Consider the following 26,150-nt stretch of genomic DNA (forward strand, 5'->3'; position numbering starts at 1 on the left):
ACCCGGAGAACCAGTGAAGCAGTGCTTACCCGGCAATCTCCAGGTCAGACCCAGATGTGCTCCCAGATGTGCTCATGAGGTAAAAATTGCTTCTCATTTCAGTGAGAAGCAAAATTTTGCTTCTCATTTTCAGCCTGACAAGGCCCATGAAGGTTACAGTGTACATCAGGGTTGTGCGTTCCCTTGTGCAGATGGAAATAAGAATTACATTTCAGTTCCAGGTCTGATACACTGCTAGACATTTTTCTTTCCAATGGCACACAGGAGAGTCTCTCACTCCTTTGCTCTAAAAAAAGTGGATTGGTCATATTTAAATAAGACATTTAAAAGCATTTGCTTTCTTTGTAATGCCCAGTGATGATGTTGTACAGTAAGCACAGTCATATGCCTACAGTTTATGAATATATGAATAATGAGTCACAAGATCCTTGTAACGGGTCAGTGACGTCCATGAATCACCACCACTTATCTTGTCAATGTAAAATACAAGGACATTTCAAGCAGTAATCCTGACATGACCCTGTGTACATCATACAGTGTAATACATTTTTATAGGTACAGGCGAGAAATATTACTTTTGTCATGTACTAAAGAGAACGTCTCTAAATCAACTGTGTTCGATTAAAGATTTCAACCCTACACATGGGTACAGAATCATGTAGAAAATAGAAGGCATGCATTAAAAGCATTTCATAACTCCTACTGTTAAAATTGTATATTAATAAATATACATAGTTATTAGAAATTGTATTAGAGTTTCTAGAATTGTTTCCTTAATGAATAAAACATGGAGAAAAAACGAATTAAGGAAGCATGTTATCATACATTAGTTTGATAAATTGCTGTATTGCTTATTTTACAAAAAAGATGCATACTTACTGCATGGTCACTAACATACATTTGCAAGTGGAGCAAACACTACATATAATGGCATTCTTAATTTATAAGATTGTACTTACCAATTCATTACTCATGATCTTCCTTTTAACAGTTTGTTCTTATTTCCCTTATTTAATATAAAATACAGTGTTGCGGATAAGTATTTGCCCCATTACTGATTTCTTCAATTTTTGTTTATTTGCCACATTTAAATGATCATTTAATTTATTGCAGGTAAAGAGTTAATCAAAATATGTATTTTGGAATTCTGACCCTCTCTTCTTGGTGGAATGTTTTAACCCCTTAATGACAAAGCCCGTACATGTACGGGCTCAAATGCATTGTTTTCAATGGGTTTAGGGTCCTTAAGGGGTTAATTAGGCCACATTGGTGGCTTTTCAAGCATGTATTGCCTTTTAAAGTCATGCTACAACATCTCAATTGGATTCAAGTCAGGACATTGACTATGCCACTCCAAAACCTTCATTTTTTTTCTTTTTACTTGCTTGTATGCTTTGAATCCTTGTCCTGCTGCATAAGCCAATTATGTTTGAGCTTTATTTCACAAACTAATGCCTAGACATTATCCTTCTGGATTTTCTGGTGGGCAGTAGAATTCATGGTTCCATCAATTATGGCAAGTTGCCCAGGTTTTGGTAGGCTGGCAACTCCTGGAAAGGTTTACCACTGTTTTACGTTTTCTCCATTTGTAGATATTGGCTCTCACCGTGGTTGACTAGAGCCCCAGAGCCTCAGATATGGCTTTGTAACCCTTTACAGACTGATAGATGTCAATGACTGTTTCATATCTATTCTTGAATTTCTTTTGATTGTGTTACTCACCTGTCCTCGGTTCCCACGTTGCCGCAACAGCCGCCGCGGAGGAGAGGGAGACCCCCCTCCAACGCACGATTACCTCCACAGCAGCCGCCACGAAGGAGAGGGAGACCTCCCTCCAACGCACGGCCACCTCCGCAGCAGCCACCACGGAGGAGAGGGAGACCCCCCTCCAATGCACGGCCACCTCCGCAGCAGCCCCCACGGAGGAGAGGGAGACCCCCCACTGCACGGCCACCTCCGCAGCAGCCACCACGAGGGAGAGGGAGACCCCCCTCCACCGCAAGGCCGCTTCCGCTGCCTTCCTCTGAAGTGCCGCGCAGGAGAGGCAGACCTCCTGGTACACGGCGTCCTGCTGCTGCGCATGCGCGACCTCTAGTGGCGAACTCACATACTGGAGGAATTTATGAAGGGAGATTACGCCATCCACAAGATGGCCGCGAGTCACAGACACCGGAAGTGATGTCATGAGGGGCTGATGGGAGATTCAGACTTCCTCCGCGGTTCTCCATTTAAACCCCTCAGAGCAGTTTCACCTTTGCCTTCTGATGGTCGTCTATGCCTTGTGCTAGCACCCAGATAGCGTTTACCTGCCTGATTCCTGTGTTTGACCTCGGCTCCCCTGACTACGTTGTTTTCCTGTATCCTGACCTCGGCTTGTTTATCGTTTATCCTGATCTCCTGAATCCTGACTTCGGCTACGTTTATCGGCTATCCTGCTCTCCGGAATCCTGACCTCGGCTTGTCTGAACTTGTTCTGTCTTGGAGTCCTACCTGACTACGGTGTCTCCTATTTACTTGTACGTGACAGATTGCTTATAATGTGCTTCTTTTAAAGACCTACTATCCTACTTCACTTTGTATGACTTTTTTATTGATTCAACAAGCATTAATCATGCCTGAGTGTGTCTAATGAAATTGGACACATTAACAATTAAATTTGGTTAATTGGTTTATTTAGTAACTAAGGGGATAATTACTTTTTCACATAGGGCATGGTAGGGTTGGAAAGCATTTTTCTTTCTGTACATGAAATCATTTAAAAACTGCATTTTGTGTTTACTCAGGTTATCTTTGTCTGCTTACTGATGGCAAGTGTAACAACGGCAAGTGTAACAACACACTATGGGCACAATACAGTCTTGCCCAATACACATATGCCAACATATTTGACTTAATAAGAGCAATTACTACCTAAAAACCTTGTGCCTCTTAAAACTTATGAAACTGCAAATAAAATATATAGAAAAAAGTGGGCCAACATTTTTAAATCAAACCAGACCAGGGGGTAACTTTTTTGCCAACTCACAAACACTTACAGTTTAGTGAATAGAACCAAATAAAAATAAATATAATGTATACATACATTAACTGTGTCTTAGATATTAAGAACAAAACTCAATGCATTAATTAAACACCAGGATAATCTTTGAGATTATTTTAAGGGATTAACATAAATCCCTCAAAGAAGTATTAACGATCCTACCTGAAATGTTCATCCTTCTGGCATCCAATGCTTTGTTTTCTCAGTAGTTGATTTCAGCTAAAAACTGTGATGTGTCATACAAGAGTTTACTGCTATTAATTTGCATGTCACAATAAATGAACACCTTATCTGAGGGCAACAGCTAAAACGAATGCATTTTTTTTGTCAATAAATGTCCATGTAACTTTAATGTAAAACCAGATTTTAGATACTATTTTTGTATGAATTGGTCCCAAATGTGGTCCCAGTGAAATGTTCTCAGCCAGATAAATCAGAATTTACACTAGTATCCCATTTCTAATACTAAATGTATACTAAATGTATAATGTAAGGAAGGCAACTGATACACATTTGCTATTAAATATAGGTGTTCACTACTGAAAAATGTCTTAGCAACTTAATGCACTCTTGTAACTATTAATGTTTTTTTTTATTTCCTTACAGACATCAACATGGCAGGAGAGCCTAAACCATATAGACCAAAACTTGGAACCAAGAGACCACTTTCTTCTTTGTATAGGTATTTGGCTGTTATTTATTATTTATTATGTTATTCATTTATTGAGCATATGCTGTTAGTACAATAAATAAATACAAATGTTTATATATATTCTATTTATGTGGTATACTAAACACACACAAAAGCACACACAAGTTTCATACTGAACATGCATATGAATAATGTAGAACAAATAAAATATTTAGAAAACAACTGATAGATCGTTAATCTGATATTCTCAGGTTTAATATTCTCAAGGGTCTAATATATCTGATAAAGATCTGAACATATCTCCCTTTATAGGAGTATTTTAGGGGCACTAGCTGTTCTGTCTTTGCTTATACCCTTGAGAAGTGTGTTTATGGGGTGGGCACAAACCCTGAAAGCTAAACTATGAGAGAATCAGCAGCCTTATTGAACTTACTGTCTATGGTGATAGACAATGTGAACATTTCCATGTAGAGAATGTAAATCTGCAAAAAGAGTAGTCAGGTAAGGATACAACCCTTGTGAAAAACCCTTGGCTCAAGACCCCTAACAGGAGTTTAGTTGTTTAATGTACCGTGTAAAGTCTTAATACAACACCCCCCATCCCCACTACCGTTTTTCGGGGAGGGAGGTGCTTAAAATCCCATAATGCAAAATGGTCCAGGTGACAGACCTGTCCTGAAGGTTGAGGGCACAGGAGAAGGGATATTGAATGTCAGCAGGTGTAGAACAGTAAAGGAACATAGAAAAACCTAGCATAAGAAATATCTGGCAAATGACCCCCAAACCCCCTCCTCTGCACCACAATAATACAGCTGTCTGTGAAGCTCAATAGGACCGCCATCTAGTGCCCAGACAAAGTTTGAAAACCTGACAGCATGTCATTTTCAGAGACTCCCATCTCATGTGTAATATAACAATATCTCCCCCCCGTTCCCTTCACATCCTGCTAAACAACCCTCTTCCTGTCCTACATCCCGCGTCCGCCCGCCTGCTGGTGATGCCCAGAAGTTGTGAAACAAAAATCACTTGACCTCCCCTAGAACAGCTCGAACTCGGGTGCTTAGCCCTGCCTGTTGTGAAATGGCGAGCAACGGGTCAAGGGTTGCTGCTCTGCGATCCGAGTAATGGTGGTGGATGCGATGAGCTGAATGCATACATGGGTGCGTGTAAGAGATGACACCCTTGGCCTGGAAACCGCCCCAAGCAGTGAGAAAAGGAATGCCTCGGAGAGAGAGAACGTAAAACACGTGACCGTGAAGGAGGGGACCCCAAGAGGGACTTAAGCAGCTCCAGTTACCTCTCCCACAAATACAGACTGAAAACAGCCTTCACACACAGATAAACTTAACCAGTAGATAGTAGTTTGCATGAATTGCATTATTCGTGGCATATATTTGTCATTTTAGCACTGTTTGTATGAAATTAATTTCTGTATTTTTTTCTTTGTATTGACAAATAGCAAATAGTTTCATTACTAATGACTAATTACACTAGTTATTACATGGAAAACTCATCTGTGATTAAGAATATCAAACCTAGACGTCTCTGTTGCATTAGAAAGGTTACCAGATGCAACTTTGCAATACAATACTTTACAATACTTTGTATTCATGAGACGACTAGAAAAAAAAAATCAGACACACCAAGGTCAGTAACACTGTAAAATACAATGCTTGTATTTCATTTATGACATTAATTTATGGTGATGTTACATTCAAGAACAAAAGAAAATGATAGCTTTTACTGAGTTTGCATTCAAGCCATGTTTTTAACCCAGTACTGCACACGTGTGATTGGACGGGCAGGGATTAACAGGTTTGAGGATACACAGATGACAAGATGAAATCATGCAAATTAACCATATCAAAAACATTCATTATCATCAGTTATAAAAGAGGAATGAAATAGATAATGCTTATGTTCATTCCTGCACTGGGAGACCCTCAAAGCTATACCCAGCTTCACAGTGTGCGACGGGCTGCATGTCTAGACGCCAGGAATCGCAAACCGAGTTTCTTAATTGTCCCACTTTTATATATTTCAGTAATACATGAAAATCTTTATAAATATACGTCTACATGATCATGCTCATTAACTATTATTTAGCAATTTTGTGGTTAGCATCATGCTGTACTCTTTATCCCGTTCTCAAGCTTCAAGGACATGTTCAACTATGTCCATCCCCCACTAGACCATTTTACACGACATCACTTTGCATTAAGTTCATGTTGTGCTTTTATACAGAGAATAACGATGAACTCTTATACCAACATCATACCAACATGCTTTAATCACACTTTTAAATCCTTTGCGCCACAATTCTGTTCTGGACACTACACTGTTATTCATTTAAACTATTCATCAACAGTGATGGATGTCACTCTGTCGCCTTTGTCGCCACCTCAGTTATAGGCATTGTAATCATGACTAAGTCCCAGCATATGACATCATAGGCACGCAGCCCCAAGGACATGGAAGCAGTGCTGGCTTGGTACAGTCCTCCATACTGCAAATAGGCTGGCTGGGGAAATCAGAGATCTCCCTTGTAACCGGCTCATTGAGTCACACTGGTGGGGTCTGATCACCCAAGAGGGTAATCTGTTCCCAGTTTTGCGGCACAGGGATTGCTGCTACCCTGGACCTGCCGCCCTGACCTATTTTCCCTCTATTTAATGTTTAACTTATTTGAAGTAATACTTAAATTTTAATTAGAATAATCCTGATTTTTAGTCAAATGAACAATTTTGTTTCAGTGGTCGGTAATTTCATTTTTTACGACAAATATCGTTTTTCTACTCTTCCTGCATAATTTTGCCCTGTATTTACAGTGTATTTGTGCAATTATAGTTTAAATAGCTTAGTACTTGTGATTCTGCTTCCCATTACTTGCTCTTTCAATTAATTCCAAATAGTTGTTGTAAATTCCGCTAATCCGGAGAATGTTGGTGCTGCATTGGGTATTTTGCCCCTTTTTGTAAAGTATCTTCTATAGAAAATAATAATTTAAGATTCACATTTAAACTTAGTTAATCGTACTCAACTATTTTGATTTGCGTTGCATATACCAAGATAAATGTTTCCATAGTCTCTTATTTGCATCAGACATGTAATTTTAGTTTGTATTTAATTTTGTGCAAATTGGGTAGTAACAGTATATGTTAACCCCTTAATGACAAAGCCCGTACATGTACGAGCTCAAAATGCATTGTTTTCAATGGTTTTAAGGACCGCCCATTGTCCTTAAGGGGTTAATGACAACTTAGGTCATTTACCTTGCCCACAAAAAAGTACAATTTTATATATTTATCAAACTATGATGACATTATAGGTTTACCAGCTACCCAGTGTGTACAAATAACTATCATAACGATTCAGTGTAACTAAATACCAGAACAGAGTCTTACATTTCTCAAAATGCCATTAAGTATTCTGTAGAATTGTTAAAAGTTTGAGCATAATGTCAGCCTACCCTACAAATAAGGATTTAGATATTTCATTCGATTTGTGATAATGTGTCACTACTTGTACAACAATCAATGTATAATGCAGTTATATTTTTTAATTAATATTTCTGAGAAGAAACAACATTGTTTGATTTTGAGCCCCTGACATTCTCATTCCAACCATAGTGAATCAATATTAGTCCTGTAATTTAATCAAAACATAATTCTTTGTTAAATATATAAGAATTGATTTTTCTTGAGTATTCCACACCAAATCTTCCATAACAATATTTGCCATTGAAGTAAAAAAAAAAATGCATTATTTTCTCTTACAATTCTTATGTCTAATGTCTAAATAGTCTTTATTGATGGGATTTATCACATGGGATCAAATATAGATAGTATCTACAGGAACACAAAAGTTATGGACTAAAATGTAAAGTCGCATAATCTTTCTATACAGAAGATGTCTTCCTAAAGACGTAACTTCTGAGACCTTGACATATTGTGGGATCTTGCGCTAAAGGTTTAAAACAGCATGTTTCAGCTTATAATATAGGTGTCTGAAATAAATCTCAGGATAGGCCTTTTTGGAGTGTAAACTCGTGATAAATACTTTCTTTAGCAGCACCTTATGGTAAAATTTACATTCTATATTGTTTTAGCACATGATTTTGTTACCATATTTTAAATGTAGAAAACATAACTAATACCAACCACAGAGAAGCTTTGAAACTATGAGATTGTCTATTTAGTTGTGAGACAGGACCACCAGACCATGACTTTTTGGCTTCGTATTCTCGATGGCCTTTAAACTAAATACAAATTAATTTATATAACATGGCTGATTCTGTGCTTGTTGAGGTAAACACAGCAATCTTTGCTCTAAATCAATCCCATCAGCAGATGATAACACAGGCTTTTAAAAAAACACTTTGCTTTATATGCACTAAGGCAACATAGATCTTGTAAGTTTATCCCAAATTTTATCTAAACTACGAGGGACGTTCAAAAAGTTTCCGCACTTTTACATCTTCGTTGGAAACACTGTAGGCGGGAGGAGTAGTAATTGGTCGTGTCTTAGCGTGTCATGTGTCTGATTCTGTCTGGCAAGCTGGCTACCCAGTTTAGTATAAGAGTTTACACCCTGGAATATTTTTAACCCAAAGGAGACACTCTGGACACAAAAAATGAGGCACCTGTGTGACAGGAGGAGCTGCCCAACCCTAATCTTTGGTCAGAACCTGCAAATATGCACAAAGGCATAAAAAGCACAACAATTCAGACTCCCAGGTCGCTGCTAGGATAATAAAGACCAATAAGTATACAAAACAAATAAAAAATTCACCGCATACCCCATGAATGCCAAACCCCTATATAAGCCATACGATTAGGTTGTTCATAACATAAAGATCCTTTGGTTAGCCAAGCAGAATAGGAGCTATTGTCTAACTACAGCGAAATGTCATGCTGGACAGCCCTATTTTGAGTATTAGTGTGCCCCTTCAAGTGTAGAAATGTCTAAAAAGTTACAGAATGATGCTTTGACTCCTCTGTTCAGCGGGGATTCCAGTGCACTTCTAAGTAAATAGAAGTGCCCTTTTAAAAGGGTTTGGAAATATTACCACATAACAACCCACTTTACATTTAAAGCTTGAATATCGCTTGAATGTAATATCAATCAGCTGAACTTCTCTAAGTGCAAAGAAGCTATTAAAGTTCTTCCTGAAACACTAATACGTTTTCTCCTCAATGGCCTCCGAGCTATAAAACATGTCACTGCAGATTACAATTTGATTGTGCCAGTGGAAGTCAAAGAGTCTGAATTTCAAGAGCAACAGATTAGTTTAAAGAGAAGGGGCAGTATTACAATTTAAACGGCACTTCAGCTACAGCGTGTCATTTAAAAGTCTTTGCTACACTTCAAAAAAAAAAAAGATGCAAAAAGCTGCCAGTAGGGTACTTTTGGTATCGTTTTCAATGGTTCAAGTAGGTACTTCACAAATATTTGTACTGAACTGGTTAATTATTGTAAAGATGTATGCAAATCATCAGTAACGTTTTGGTACCTATATTGTAATTACAACTAGGTAAGATATACACAATACACACTTTCTTTGTCTAGTGAATTTGCAAAATTGTAGATTGGCAACAAGCAAACGTACCAGCATGAAATGTCATTACATCGCTAATTATGTTTGATGAAACCTAAAGTGCTAATGATTATAATGTAATTAATATAATAATTTTCTCCCAACGGGACTCAAGGATTACAAAAAAAAAAATACCAAGAAAAATTAAACACAAGTTTTTAAAGATTTAAATAAGTGTTCCTGTGGTAAATGTATTATAATATTACTCTACTTTGACAGATGTAACAATGGCCAATAATTTCTAGACCTTCCAGAGAAGTAATGAATACAGTATATACTTAATACATTGTTAAAACAGCATCAAATCCACTAACTACTACTAATTTATGGTAAATCTGACAGCAGGCATTTAAATATTGGAGAGCTTTTGTCATTATATGACATATAGACTTCGGCCTTCCTAGTTTTTAATCATAAACGGTCTGTTGCACATTAGCATGGAGAATGTCAAGAACCCGAGGTAGCTGTAGGTTTTAGGGGGCACTTTACAAATACCACAAATGTTAATGTTACATGTGCCTAACTCATTGGGGTAGATGTGGTCTGTGGCATAATGGCATTTGGTTTTCTGATTTGCATGTGGTCATATTATATCTCAATGAGTTTATAAGGCGGACAGGTGACCGTGCCTCCTACTCTACTGATTTCATTGGCTGGCCCCAGGGGAGGGAGAAGGAAGGGAAAGAATGGAAGGAAGGAAGGGAGGAAGGAAGGAAGGAAGGAAAGGAAAGCAGGGAAACCAAGAGGAGGAAAGAAGGGAAGGGAGGAAAGGAAGGAAGGATCGAAAGAAGAATGGGAGGAAGGAAGGGAAGGAAGGGAAAAAAAGAAATACAATTTGCATAATATAAATTTGCAATATCTTGAGACATGTCTTTTCCTGTCTTTTAAGATATCAATTTATTTATTATCTACTGCTTTGTAGATATATTTAACTACAATATATACGGAACACATTCGTACTATATTATTGTCTTCTCGTCAATTCCTCGCAATTATATCTGACTATTATTATAAAAACATTCAGCTTTTTAAAATAAATTATGCCTACTTTCATCCCTTCTTGATAGTCTCAGCCTCACTATTCATGATAATCATACTTTGCATTACAATCTCTTGAGAAGCTCAGACAGGTAGTCTTTTAAGGTAGACTTAAAGATCCATGGTAGAAATCACACTGAAAGAAAATTCAATAGACTGTAACCTGAAAAAGGGTTTAGATTATGCATGTACATACTGCCATAAAATGTCTGTGGCATAAACATTGAGAGGCAGATGAGCATATTTAAAAAAAGTAATGTTGAAACATAGGCATAACATAAAGAAATTGATTTGTACACTGCTGTTCTAATTCTAATTTGGTTTATAAGATTGGAGAATGGTTAGAAAGATAATTTAGGATTACTCGTGCCATGCTAGATGGAGGCTTAGGACTGTTGGTGTCATAGAGTTTGCCAAGGCTGTTAACATACACATACACATTAAACATTATGGAAAAAACATAATATCATGTTTTTTCAGCCTAATACCAGACATAGCATTACTATAAAATGGAAAACCTATCAGTAATACATTTACTGAAATGCGTTTGACAAGAACTCGAAAAAGGGGCAGGATAGTATTGCTCAGAGGATCAGCTATGACATGTTTAGAGCCACACAGTTTAATTATCTATATATAAAGATCCATATGTTTAGTGATATAGCTTATAGTAGACTGAACTTCATTATATATTATGGCTAAATAATTTCTAATGGAAACAAAAACTGGCCACTGCGTTGTGCTCCATTATGGTTTTGATTCACCATAATCTTTACAGTGTTTTGGTTATAGTATGGACCCCTAGCAAGACTAGGACCAAATTCTTGCAAACGTTGAGTATCAACTCACCATGTATATGATACGTGGTTAGCAAACATAACCCGAGGACCCTAACCCTGTACCTCATACATGGTAACACTGTAAGGTCTCCTATCCGTAATTGTTATAAACGATCAATGAGAACACATTTCTATAGTGCGATGGAGGCTCTTGAACTGATCAGCAGCCATTTCAACTATCCCATTGGAACAGTAAAAAGTGTGACTTATGGTCATAGACAGGGGAGGGCTGGCAGCCTAAGGCCTGGAGGGCAAGTCAAGTGAAGTGGCCCATTGTGCCACGAATCAGCCCACCATACATGCCCATCTTTTCCTGAACGCATATTCATTATAAAAATACAAATATGATTCAAATGTGGTTCAACATAAGTAAATTTTATAGCAACAAAAGATGGTAAAAAAAAAAAGCAAAACCTAATGTCCCCCTGATGCTCAGACAGTTAAATGCCCCTCATGATACTGGCTGAGGATTATGGGAAGTATAGTACACAGCAACAGGAAAATTGTAAAGGCTAATATGAGTACCCTACCAGGATCATACCTTAAAGTGGGCTAATTGGGGACAGAGCTGACACTGAAGAGCTGCATGGGGACAGCAATGACACTGGGGCTGAAGGGGGACAGAGGTGACACTGGGAGGAGCTGATTGGGAACAGAGGTGACACTGGGGAGCTGAATGGGGACAGAGGTGGCACTGGGAGGGGCTGATTGGGAACAGAGGTGACACTGGGGAGCTGAATGGGGGACAGCAATGACATGGGGGGTCGAAAGGGGACAGAGGTGACACTGGGAGGGGCTGATTGGGGACAGAGGCGACACTGGGGAGCTGAATGGGGACAGCAATGACATGGGGGGCTGATTGGGGACAGAAGTGACACTGGGGACACACTTACATACACACACACATACCTATTTTTTTGTTTTTTAACGAATACAAAAAAAAATATCATATAGCTTGTACAAAAATAAATTGGTTTACTAACCTTCTTCTTCCACTTTTGGGGGGTTTCGTCTAGACCTCCATCCCCTGGTAGCAACAGACTGTTATCTATGTATACAGGATGTCAGTGACACGACATCCAGTGCTCCAGCCGGCGCTGGCCGGCGGCATCAGCACCCAGCGGCCGTATGCGATGGCCGCCAAGTGATGGGAGCAGCGTGAGGGGTGAAAGCTCCGCCCCCTTGCACGGACCTTTCACCCCTCACACTGCTCCCATCACTATGTGGCCATCAGACTGCTGGAAAACTGATCTAAACGGCCAATGCGTGCTGATGCCGCCGCCCGAAGCTACTTTAATCCTTTTTTTTATTTATTTAATATGCCGGATCGGCTTGCCATATTAAAAATAAATAAATTAAGTATTAAAGTAGCACCGGCCTGCAGCATCAGCACGCAGCGGCCGTTTAGATTCGATTTCCAACAATCTGATGGCCGCATAGTGATGGGAGCAGCGTGAGGGGTGAAAGGTCCGTGCAAGGGGGCGGAGCTTTCACCCCTCACGCTGCTCCCATCACTTGGCGGCCATCGCATACGGCAGCTGGGTGCTGATGCCGCCGGCAGGCGCCGCTTTAATACTTTTTTTTTCATTTAATAGCCGATCTGGCTTGCCATATTAAATTTTAAAAGAAAGTATTAAAGTAGCGCCGGCCGGCGGCATCAGCACCCAGCGGCCGTTTAGATTACATTTGGCCCCTGGTCATAGACCCGGTTTCCTTAAAATGTTATAAATTCAATTCAGATTACAATGTGGACTGAATTAATTAAATCATAGGAGACTTTTAGTGCCGGAGCTGCAGTGAGTTTCACACAGGTTGAACAACTCTTGGGAGTGCTTTATGTCTTTTCATTGTATTCTCTAAGGTAAGAAGGGAATCTGACTTGACAATAGCAACTTAATGAACAATCTTGGATGGAAATTATCGTCTCAAGGCCATTCTTGGTAAAGCTTGTCTTTTAAAGAATACACTCTTATGTTATACTTTTAATCTCCTGCAATGCTCTTCTGTCTCCTTCTTTCATGTTTGTCAGAATAGAGTCTTAGTGTGTATATATATGGACAACTTGGAGCACTTTGTATGAAAAAAAAGGTTTAGTCAGCTAAATAGCAGACAATCAAGCAATCATACATCAGCATGGGAGCCTACTTTCTTTTCACTTATCTAAAATAGTATAGTTGACAAGAAGTGAATATAAAAGAGTTCAACAATGTCAAGCAACACAGCATATTCTAAGAACATAGCAGTGTGAGGATTAAATTATAACAGTTAAGATTTTCAAGGAATGCTTTAAATTATACACACTGCGTATAGTAAACAGTACTGAACATGAGCGTTTCATACCCTCACATTACACCTTTCAAAAGATGTTGTGGGGCTTGACACATGGCAATCTACGGTTTCCAGCCATTTGTAAACTCCCCCCCCCTGTAGTTTAACTTTGTGCTCACCAGACATCTTACAAGTTCACATGTGGATACAATAACGTAATTATTACAGCACCTGACTTTCAGAACAAAAATAATCTGCCATGTTTTGTGCATACCATAAATAAAGTGTCCTAGGATTCTCAATGGGATCTTCTCTATGGAAAAATCCGGGCAAGGCCGAGCCTAGGGTCACTGACGCCTTGGGGCAATTTGTTTTGTGTGCTCCCAGGTGGGTGTGACAATATTGCTAACTCCTCCCCTTAACATAACCCCTTTTACCACGCCCATTTTCTGTGGCAACCACTTGATCTCTTTGCCTCCCCCGACTTCACCATGGAACATCTAACTTCCCACAGTGCCAGCTTTGCTCCCAAACAATACGCCAGTGTCATCTTTATCCCTAAACAGCTTGTCCATGCCATTTTGCCTTTTTAAATTGCTTGTCAGTACCATTTTGGGCCCAAACAAGTCATCAGGGACATCTTTGTCCTCCAAACAGCATTACACTAAATGTGTCAGTGACATCCAGCGCTCTGACTTTAAATAAGCCGCTGAAGAAGAGGGGCAAATCTGTAGCTAGCGCCTTTTGCGCCCAAGGCAAGACTCTATTGTTAAAGGGGAAGTGGGCAGGGAGTGCGGCATGCCACAATGCTGCTCCTGCAACCCAGAATTTCCCTGTAGTGACCTGGAGAAGTATCACTTTACCTTGAGTTCCCAGGTATGGCATTGGGCAGCATCCCCCATGCACTTGCAAGGGGGGCGCCACATAAATTTAAAGGGACTGTGAGAAGTGCCTAGATAAAGCTTTTATGCACTTTTGGATGTTACACTAGAAAATACTGAATTAGTTTGTGAGTGTGTGTGTGGGGGGGGCAACAAAAATTATAACATGAATAAAAGTAGGGGAAGTACAGAAGCAGAGTTTATTTCAAATATTAGAATAAATGGTCACTGTCTAAAACTAGCGGGTCAGAGGTTTGGATGTAATGTAAATAAGTTTTACTTTACCAAGAGGGTGGTAGATAAATGGAACATCGTCCCATCGTTAATACAGGGACTTTAACCATGCATGGTATAGGCATAAAGCTATCCTTAATCTAAGACAAGAACGAGTCTTACATCAGGAAAAATGGGTAGGCTACATGAGCTAAATAGTTTTTTATCTGCAGTCAAATTCATATTTTTTTATGTTAACAAAAAGTCCAGTATTCCGTACAGATTTTAAGATATATGAATCCTTCCTAGGGAGAATTCTCTCCAAATAATTTACATTTACTAAAATATTTTCAGCGGCCATCTTAATTACAATAATGCAACAATTAAGCAATTAAATATAATTTTCTTGTAAGCATAATATACAATAAACTGCAAAAGGATTATGCTTATTTTAAGTGAACAATTTAGCTATACAATAGTTAACATAACACAAAATGTAAAATACATGAAACTAAGTTTAAGAAAAATTCAGCGAGAAGTTCATATTCAGGGCAAACCTATTAAAACGGAATTAAAAACCGAACATACGCTTAATCTGTGTGTTAAATTGATGGATCTTCTCCATAGAGTATTGCTTACATATTACACCCACCACATTATGCCCTCCGGTACAAAATTCATTTTTCAGCTGTGTTCTCCGTAAAAGAAGTAAACATTCATCTGTGATAGTACAAATGGCAAAATGCATTCCAATTCTGCTACTAAAGAGGACACATTTTAATAATGGTTCATTTTAACAAAGTGTTTATTCTCCCATCTGTTTTGCTGTTGTCTTTTATGCTCTAATATGTAGGTAACATTTGATGCAAAGTGATTTAGGGAAAAACGGTATAGTAACAAACGAGTAAGAGATAAACCAAGTAGAATAAGGGGGCTGGTTTAGTGGTTAGCAGTGAGGCAACTATCTTTATGTTAGTGATAAAATGCATAGTAAAATTATAAAAGAAGTATTTTCTACAAAGTGGATTAAACACCTAATGTCGTGTTACTCCTGATTTCAACGTTTCCTAAGCCCTTGGCAGGCACAATGTTCCAGATTATTACAAACAAACTTATTTAAGAAGACTTAGAAGCTGTGGTCTTGATTGGGCTTTGGTCATGGAAAAGTTTAGATATTTAAGATAAACGAATATTTAACATATATCCATTTTTCTCACTATTTCTATAAAACGAAATTGTTAAGTGAGGCATTACCTATTACGAATTATGCGGTGCTACAGATAATGGTAGTGAATAAATAGTAAAAATATTGAGAGGAATTTGGTAGCATCTAGCTTCATTTCAGAAGCCACGTGTCTCAAGTTCATCACTGAGCACCTATATTGAGGTGCAAAAGGTAATTTTCTTACTCACTGAAATATTCACATAGTTAAAACTAGTATTTTTTTATATTTTACCTCTTTGTTTTTTTATTTTTTTTTACTCACTGAAATATTCACATAGTTAAAACTAGTATATTTTACATTTTACCTCTGTTTTTTTTTATTTTTTTTAGCAATATGAGATTGTGCTTATATGACATAAAATGCCACATTCTATCAGTAATTCTCATGGAAAGGGCACCAGATGTTATTCTTGTAATGTCATATGTAATGGAGCTTTTCTTGGCAGCTCTGTATTTCATATGTGACAGTACAGGGAATGTTCTAGGTATACTATAGGATTAAAAGGACCCTGTGGTGATCAGTTACAAAAAAAAACCTTTAAATGCTGTTAATTATTCAGCTGTCAAAAGCCATTACATGGATTTGTGTAAACCCTAAAGCAGCAAAACCTGCAGTTTTTGCATTCTATAGAATCAAAATAGAATATTTGTTCTGATCCACCTTCAATTTTGCCGTGGGATGCACTAAGTATACAGCAGGTGAAGGGCACCAAAAATGTACTTTTTAATCCAGGAAAGCATGAAATGTTATTCATGCCTAAGGCTTGAAAGTGCAGCTTTCAGTCTTTTATAGCTAGAGAATATAGGTTAAAGGCATTTACAATCTTCTTTAGAGACTGTATGGTAATAAAGTCCTAATACTGAATTTCACACTCGTTTCACTCACACACGGAACACCAGTTTCACTTTGTGTTATTCTTTTTTACTCACCTTGAAAACTAATGAAGTCCATCTTTCAACCCAAATTAGTAACTTCAGGGTGTGAATATATATCGTTCTTTTTCTAACAATCCTTGTAATCAGCCATCTGCATGACCTTACATTCCAAAGCAAATCTAATCCACAATGTCTGTTGCAAAAAAAAAATATAATAAACATAAAACTTGATGTTAACATCACAAACAATAGGGAGGGAGAGTGGGACAAACTATACAAGGCAACACACAAAATAGCCCTTAACCTCCCAAAAACTCCACCAGCAAAACGCAAAAATTGGCGTCAGGCCTAGCCCGACTCGGCATCCCAGTCAAGGCCCATTCTGGCCCCCGTATGTTCGGTGCCTCCCTAAGGGTGTGTTTTAAGCCCCTCATCTGATTGAGCACAAGATGGTGTTTGAAGGAATACTGGTGGGCCCTATAGCTCCAAGATTAACTCTGTAACCCCCATACCCTGCTGCACACAATTAACTACTTTGCCCACTTTCTCCAAATTGGTCCACCTTTGCAGCTATATTAGCCTCCACTCTAATGGTAATATGTGACCATTTAGCCAAAAGAGCGTTTGTAGGGTCAGACACTGATTTTGGATGTGAAGGTCTGGCTCACGATCAGCATTGCAATCTATCCCAATGTTGACTCATGCTGGAACAGGAAAGGGCCTTCCCTATTAGTGCTTGTGCTGATCTAGCAGGGCAGACATTTCACGAACTTGCAGGAAAGGTGGCATCCTATGATGGGGCCACATTTAACCCTTTGAATGCCAGAGATCTGGAATAATTTTCCTGCTAGCGGTTTCATTTCATGTAACCACGATTCCAGAGAAGAGTTTTCGTTTTACTCATGGAACGGTATATATTGGTTTTCCATCAAAAGTTAAACTTCTTATTAGTTGCTGATCTAAGGTGAATTTTGCGACATTGTGAGACAAAATATGAGGTCTTAAGTACAAAAAAGCCAAACTATTACATATTTTCATATTATTTTATAAAACAACTAAGATGCATGCAGTGGGCTCAAGTAAATGTTTTTTCATACAACAACATCTGAGTATATTTGTATTAAATATGTGTAATTTCCATAAATATATGCTCAAAATAGATAACACAAAATTGTCTTTTATGATTTTTTGTTTGAAATAGAAGTGATGAATTCTATAGTAAAACTTAAAATAAATGAACAAAAGTATATATTTCCTAAAAGCTTCTATTAAGGGCAATAACACAAGCAAACATTTAAATTCTTTGTATTAACATAATGTCACAACAATTCACAAACAATTTTGACAAATATGTGTTTTAGTATGCTTTTGGGGTTTTTTTTCTTACGCAACAAATATAGCATTGGCATATTTTAGATTATAGAATAATAGTGTAATGAAATGCATTGGATTTAAATAAACAATATATACACAATAAATAAGCTCTTCAACACAAAATGTTTTGTCATTAGCTAAATCATAGTTGTTGGTTTACTTGAGTGTCACTTTCAGTAAGATAAGAATAATAATTATAATAACAAAAGGCAATACTCTTGAGAACTGCTAAGTTGATCAAAATTAAATATACATAGTGAATCTAATTCCAAGAATTCATGAGTTAGAACATTCATTTGTATACAAATTAATACCCACTTGACTCTGGAGACCCATCAACACTGGCACAATAAAAAACTGTTTCACTGAATGCTTAACCGAATGAGTTTAAGCGTTTAAAAATAATTATGTGGCAATAAAGTTTAGTTAACATTATAATATACACTATATGGACAAAAGTATTGGGACACCACTCCTATTGAATTTGTTGTTTCTACTCGGCATGGAGATATGATGTCACTCCACGACGAAGCAATGCACAAAAGGTACAGAAGGTAGCTAATGTTAATGGGCTGTTAGGGTAGATCAATGTTTCTTTTAACCAGCCCATTAAGTCCCTGTTATGCGGCAAACGGACTTCCTCCCACCTTGACCTCCAGCCCTAGGCCTCAGCCTAGTCAGCCTAGGCCATAACATGCCACTGTGTATACACATACATTACTTCGGACTTGCGCTGCCATCAGTGGAGAGTTAGGCAGTTTTCTCTCTGTTTTCTATTTGTTTTATTCATAATTTAGTTTGTTAGTAAACAGCAGGGAATTCCACTAGCTCATTAATTTGGGGATTTGTAATCACATCCTTAGGAATAAAATATATTATTGTCAGGGCCAGCCCAAGACAAAATGCCGCCTGGGGCGTAGTTTAAAATGCTGCCCCCCCCCATTATCTACCCTTCCTCTCCCTCCGTCCCTGCCGCCCCCCCCCATTATCTACCATTCCTCCCCCCCATTGTACTTATCTTTCAGCAGTCCTGCGGCGAGTCTCCCTGCTCGGTCTCAGTGCTGGCTTGTGATGCTGAGCGCTGGAAATGACGTCATCTTCCGGCACTCAGAATTAGAAGCCGGCACCGAGACCGAGCCAGAGGAGAGAGAGGGGCGCCGAGCGGGCAACTTGGTAAGCGAAAATCACTCGGCGCCCCTCTCTCCCGCTTGAAAATAAATAAATAAATACATTTAAAAAAAAGGGCTTGGGGCGGCAAAGCACTTCAAAAGTGCTGCCTGGAGCAGTTGCCCCACTCGGCTCCATTCTCGGGCCGGCCCTGACTATTGTTCACACTACCTTTTTATGTGGCGTGAGCTCTAGTAAACACGGTGTTATTTTATACCTCTTTTTTTTCCACTAGACAGAATACAGACCCGGCAACTTACCTTACTGTGATGAAGCATCATACAGCCACAATATATTTTTTTGTATTTAGTATTTATATCCACACTGATATTGCAATATATATTTTTTTAAATTTTAATTCTTAATAATAACTGCCTAGTTTAAAAATAGCTTAATGCTGGAATCGGACAGAATTATTCATTTTGAGGCTCAACATTTAACTGGAATGAAATTGCAGAGATTAGTCAACCATTACATAAAATGCCAATTAACACCACAAATCTAAAATGATGCTCTTATTACACATATATTAAAATGATGTTGTCTAATGCCCAAACCACCACAAATTTAGTTAAATCTGTTTTTTTTTTTTTTCCTCCAGGGTGTTTTATTAATGATCAACTTTGTTTTTCATGAGTCCTGATTTTATTATTCAGGACATGTATCTTAGTGCCCGTTCTTTTAATTATCCCTAGATGTTTCCCAGATCACTGCTCATAATATTCATGAATTTATTCATTTTTTTTCCAGAATGCTGTATGTTGAGCTAACTCTCTATGGTACACAATGTTCCGAAAGGTCACTATTTATGCTATCACAAGTGCTTATTTTTTCAAGTGATATTTTTCAACTGTAATTTTAATTTATCAACCTATCATTCAAAATAATGCTCTGTGACCATCAGAGAGCTCAAACCCATCACTTGTTCTTGCACCTGTCATGGACACTCTTCTGCACTTGTCAAAATCAGCACAAATGAACAACAGTGACATGTACAATATTACCAATAAATTGGATAATCAATCATGCATGTGCACAGTTTGACAGCAATGTCAAGGGAGCACAATGATTCCAAGAAATCATTAAGGATAAGGAACCTATAACATATCAGCACTCAAATTAAAATCGATAACTACTACACACAAAATAGGTTTCCTTGGAATTAAAATTATCTTAAATATAGAAACAGAAAAATTCTCATTTTTTCTTTCTTTCTCTTACTGCTAAACCTATTGGTACCAATGCTCTGCTCAAAATAATAAAATATTATAACGCTGTCATTATTACACCAATCCTAAACATTTCAAAACTATTGCACAAAAATACGCGTCCCATTAGTGTGGACAATATTAAGAAATTGTTTAACAAGCTGCATGAGTTATGTCATATAGAATTTTAGGATGAAAGGTAAAAAAAAGGCAGCAAATGGTGACATGTTATTCTATGCACTAATATATATATGTATGCTTTATGTCGAGTTTGTATATACATGACAGGAGATACCATAAGAATCAGGATTCTTAGTTTTATGGACGCCACAGCCCATTAAAGGAGCTCTCATCGTGGGGGAGTTTTTGTCCCCAAGACTCCGGTCTTCAGCTATTTCTATGTGGATGATGACATGCCTTGGGCAAGGTCCCAGGAGGATGCAGTTAATTGGTTATTGATATGACAGACCTCGTACCATAGCTAGAGGGAGTGTGTGTGTGATGTTATTTCAGCTGATGAACAGGTTTTTTCTGGTTGTTAAGCTCAATATGGTGCAATATTTTCTGTAAAGAGAAAAGCTGAACTTGATGGACTTGTGACTTTTTGTCAACCTAAATTACTTAGCTACTATGTAATAAAACAACAACAAAAAACATTAAACACTCATTGATGAAGGTTCACAAGTGCTTTTTTACAGCATGATGATATTTCATCAACAGAACTCCTTGACAGATGTATCTGTTTATTTGTATTCATTCTCTGAGGTCACTTAATATATAATTAAAGAGTTACTTCAACTGACCCTACAAATCACAACTCCCATATAGTCGAGTATTTGAACATGACAAGGAACTTAACATATTTTTATATTGTATTCACATTTATACATTTTATATTATTATACATATTTCTTGTGTTTTTTTGATCTGGGTCAGAATTCTGTAACTCTATGGTACGGACTTATTATTTTTCCTATAATATTCAAGTTTTATTTTATTCCAAAGGGGTATTTTTTAAGTGTTTTCAGACTCATTTATTTAAGAGCACTTTTCAATGTTAGAAAGGGAAAATGGAAGAAAAATGCACAAGCCAGGACATTTTCAGGTATTCAAACATATAATAAGGTTGTTTAGTACTTTGTCTGACAGACATATAAATCTGTTTGAAAGGTCATTTTGCATTCTTGTAATTTTGGTTCATATCTGCTATATCTTGGTAAAGTTTTTATCAAAAATACTATTTTATGTCATCAGACAACTTCTAACACAAAGAAAGGACTATAACATTCCAATGATATTTCTTAAGTGAACTAATATTTAATTAGAATACAGGCTCATGTTTTTTTATCATTTAATTAAAAAGGCTAAATGTAATATAATATTTACATAAAGAAATACAGATAATAATACTGTAGAATACATTTCAGTATTTAAGGTGCCTACTCATACAGGAGTGGCAAAGAGTGCTAGGAGGCAGTTGCTTCCTCGGAGAAAGGTGACAATTTAAACAACACTCTCCTCAAACCTTTCTCTTCTAAATTTAAAGGTGACAAAATATTGAATTAAGAAAAAATATTTATACCTGCAATTTCTGTTCCCTGATTTGGTTGAAATTCTGAGGATTTTTTATTTTGAAATGAAATTTGGTGCTATATTTTCAATGGGGTAAGTCCTTGCAAGCTTTACTTAAACAAGCTGCATCTTATCACTTAGGAAGAGATCCGGACTAGATTTTGCATTGCAAGACCCTCACCACCAGCACTACATCAATGGAGAAACACATCCAGTGTGCTATGGGATTGAATTTCAACAAAAAGTATTATTGAAACTGATCCATGACAGTTAGGAAAGTGATAGAGCAACAGCAGCAGTGTAGGGCAATAGGCAGGCACTGGGAGAAAGACATGTCAAGCCAAATGAACAGATCAGTTGGTGCAATGGGCAGACAGATGGTGCAAGAGTCACACCATAGTAACCTAATTTGGACAAATTGACATTACGGAATTTGCTCCACCAGGTCCCAGTAGAGCTGTGTTTTCTCTCCGGGCAGAAGATGTATGCCACAGAGAGGAGAGAGAAGAGAAAAGGACGGATAGAGAGAAGAAAGAAAGATGGGCAAATGGATAAATATTCAAAGGGCTCACATTCATTTTTGTTTATTTCATTGAGCGTCCCTCCTGTTTGTTGGAGATTCATAGAATACAGAAATTGGGCAAAATTCATTAAAAATTAAGTTTGTAGGAATCTATAACATTCTTACATAGGTTCAAGCCAACATACAATAATGTATTTCAATGTTCCCAAATTGTTGCTCCTTTTAAAACTAACATTTTCATTCTGACATTTGAGTGTATTCATCTACTGTAATTATTATTTTTGGATACTGTTGAATGATTGTTGATATTAATTTTATAATTAGGTGTGATTAGGTTTTTTTCTTTTCTTTAATTTTCGTAATGTTTCAAAGGTTATTAGTAGCCCAGTCTGTGAGATTATATACGTTATACCGAACTAGTCCCACCTCTTCACAAAGCCACAGCACCAGAAGAGGGAGAGCTCTGGCTGTTCTACCCTGGGAAGTTTCAGGGTAAAAATATTAATTATCAGTTAATAATATGTGATGATTGCTCGTGTTGACGTTTTTGACCTGGAATTTGCTTGTTGCGACCTAATTAAAAATGTATGTAATCTGTTATAGTGTTTCAAAAACATTTGATACTAAGCAATGTTTTGGAAATATAACATATATATATATATATATATATATATATAATGTTATATATATATATATATATATATATATACATTTCTTTCAAATATTCTCTAATGTGTACGCATCAGTTACCGGAATGCTTAAAAAGCAGCAACACAAATGATCCCTAGATTTTGTGTGCTTTAAGGTGTATTAGTTTGACATACTGTTTCAAACTGAGTAACCCAAAAAATATTATTTTGTTAATATTCATTACAAATATTAAAAATATATAAAAACAACAGAATAGATTCCTGGCTTTCTAATAGATCTGAGTGTTTGTAGCTGTATCAATAATTAAATATAAAAACTTAAAATCATGAAAATATGTGCTTGGTATGCACATTAAAGCTCCCTCCTTAGAACCAGGTTAATCTCTAAACTATATTAACATCCAGCTGAAAGAGTTCAGAGCTGATATGTAAATAATTCTTTTTTTCCCTCTATTAATGTTTTTCTTGCTGTCTGTAGTGTGAATTATTAGTTCACTCATTTAGGCCATAATGGAAGCTTGATGTGTCATTGTGGCAAAAATGGAAATTACCCCACTTAACTCATTTTATGCTTTACATCCAGAGAAAGGGGCTTGAAAAGATGTCTTTCCGCATAAAGCTAAATTGTAACTTTAATTCCTCTGCCATCAATGAATGTAATTATTTTAGGCTTCCGATCATTATTACTCTTTGTTTTCTTTCCACAGTGGGTATGAGTTTGATTATGATTACTACAGAGATGATTTCTACAACCGGTATGTGTGATTTTGATTACTTATATATTCTACTGATGTTGGATTGCGAGGCTGTTTTTATCTTCGAATAATTTCTTATTTTTCTCAGTTTAACAGAAAAAAATATCTCTTTACTTCATCTTTTTGATAGGCAATTGTTTTTACCTTGTAAAAAAAATACTACTATTAAATCAGTACATATATTTTACTCATAATAGGCTGGATTCATGATAAACTGAATTCAGGATCAAGTAATTGATTAGCAATCTCCTGTAGATTGCATTTAACCCCTATATGTACGGGCTCACAATACATTGTTTTTAATTCATTTAAAACATCTGAACCTTTATATCTCCTTTTAATCTTATTTTTCCCCATTACGTGGTCCAGTAAAATCTCTTTTAAACTGATGTTTCAGTTGGAGTATATGGCAGAATTGGTACTCGATACTGGAGTTAATATTTGTTTTACACAATACAGACAACAGCTAGAAACTATATTTAATCTGAAACATGAATAAAAAAAGTTGAAAAAAGCATGCCGTAAGATTGACTGTATAAATAGTGAGCTTCGTTGGAAGTCTTTTGCCTTAGAAAAATGGTTTTGTCCTCATAATAATTGATGGGATGTTCCTGCTGAAAAGACCTTTCAGTTGACTGCTGTGGTAATAACATAACTTTATGAACTTTGCACCAGAATCATGTATTATACATAAGCTCAGAAGATCAAATGCATAAGGCTCTCCAGCTGATGAAAAACCACAGAGTTTCAGGTGGCAATTATGTTACGAAGTGACTCTAATTTATTTACGTACTCATTTAATTGATTTTAATAGACCATGAAAACGAGTCTATTTCGGTTCTAAATAAAATGTAATCAAGTTTATATTAATAATCCAGCAATTGTTTAATTAAGTGTATTGTTGGGGTGATTTCTTATTTTCAATTAATGATACAATAATTTTACAAACCATTGAACTGGAAACATTACACATAATGTGGTTAAATAATGATATTCACTAATCAAAAACAGTTTTTATCATGTAAAGTTTGATTAACAAAATATTTGAATTGCTTTTTTACTTTTTTAAATTCTATTATGTTATGGCCACATATCGTATCTGTTCATGATAAGTAGAATAATTAAACCCCAATTTGGGTTGGGGTCAGGACAATTAGCAATTATCCACCTTCTTCTAGAGTCTATTTTTTTTAAAAGGGTTTTCAACAACATTTGAAGTACTCTTCAAGTTTTTCTCTGACTCTCTACCATCGCTAAATGACACACCACTCAAATGTATTTTTAGGTTGGACATAGGATATAGAAATAAAATATAAATAAAGCTATTATAATTCTCAGGTGCATGTTTCCCAGGAGAAGAGGAACTCGCTCAACCATTTTAACATTTACTCCAGGGTTATTTTAAAAAATAAAGGAGGCCAAGACAATATAATGAAACTAATTATGCACAGAATGGACAGGTTTTATGACATGTAGCCATAATTAGTCCAATTTGTGAATTTGCACTCAATATTACAAATGTATATTTTATTTATCAAGCAGTAGGGTAATCCAATTATAATTGTAATTTACATTAGAAGTACTGATGCTTTTGATGTTGATTAGTATGCTTTTGACATTCCTTTGAAATGATCAAATGCATATTGGATTATCCCAATAAAGAGTAGTATTTAGCCTTTCTCTGTAATAAATCAAAACTTTAAATTAAAAGGACCCATATTTAATATTTTTATATCTGAAATGTAAAGATGTATTTTGAATGCAATGACCCAAGACTAAAATACGTATGACTCCACTCAATTTCAGTTCATTCACACAGGTATACAGTTGGGTAGATTTGAAAGGAAAACATGGTCTTTCAGAGACTGGTTCTGCTGGCCCAAGGCATTGTCATTTAGAACGATCTACGACCTTGAAATCAACAAGAACGTTTCTGACTTACAGTAAAACTTCTTCCCCACTGAAGATTAACTATTTTGATTAGTTAGAATTTTTTCTATGTTAACTATGTTTATCACACTAATAAATCTATGAAATTCTTTAGTGAATAAAGAAGAGTACCAGATGTCACAAAAATACCATATAAAACATGCTCCATATGAGCTGTTCTAGTGTTTAACTTATTGCTGACTATTGACGGATATACGTATCACATAAGTGACATGCATATATACGCCAATCAGGACACCATCTAATCTCAGAGACGAGGGCTCTTGCTGTCAGTCTGGGAACCTGGGGCAATTTACAGTAAATCACATGCTAGGTGTCAGATG

The 26,150-nt window shown here is 36.8% G+C and overlaps 1 protein-coding gene across 3 annotated transcripts in view; it reads left to right on the forward strand.

Moving 5' to 3' along the window:
- The window catches only part of RALYL (RALY RNA binding protein like), a 250,074-nt gene that overhangs the window by 180,394 nt on the left and 43,530 nt on the right, over positions 1–26,150 (forward strand). For all 3 annotated transcript variants that reach the window (XM_053466729.1, XM_053466730.1, XM_053466731.1), the window contains 2 exons: positions 3,647–3,722; positions 23,830–23,877. In XM_053466729.1, the coding sequence (XP_053322704.1) occupies positions 3,647–3,722; positions 23,830–23,877 (124 nt within the window). The remainder of the gene's footprint in view (positions 1–3,646; positions 3,723–23,829; positions 23,878–26,150) is intronic.

This window comes from Spea bombifrons, chromosome 5, assembly GCF_027358695.1.
Source record: "Spea bombifrons isolate aSpeBom1 chromosome 5, aSpeBom1.2.pri, whole genome shotgun sequence".
Classification (NCBI taxonomy): Eukaryota; Metazoa; Chordata; class Amphibia; order Anura; family Pelobatidae; genus Spea; species Spea bombifrons.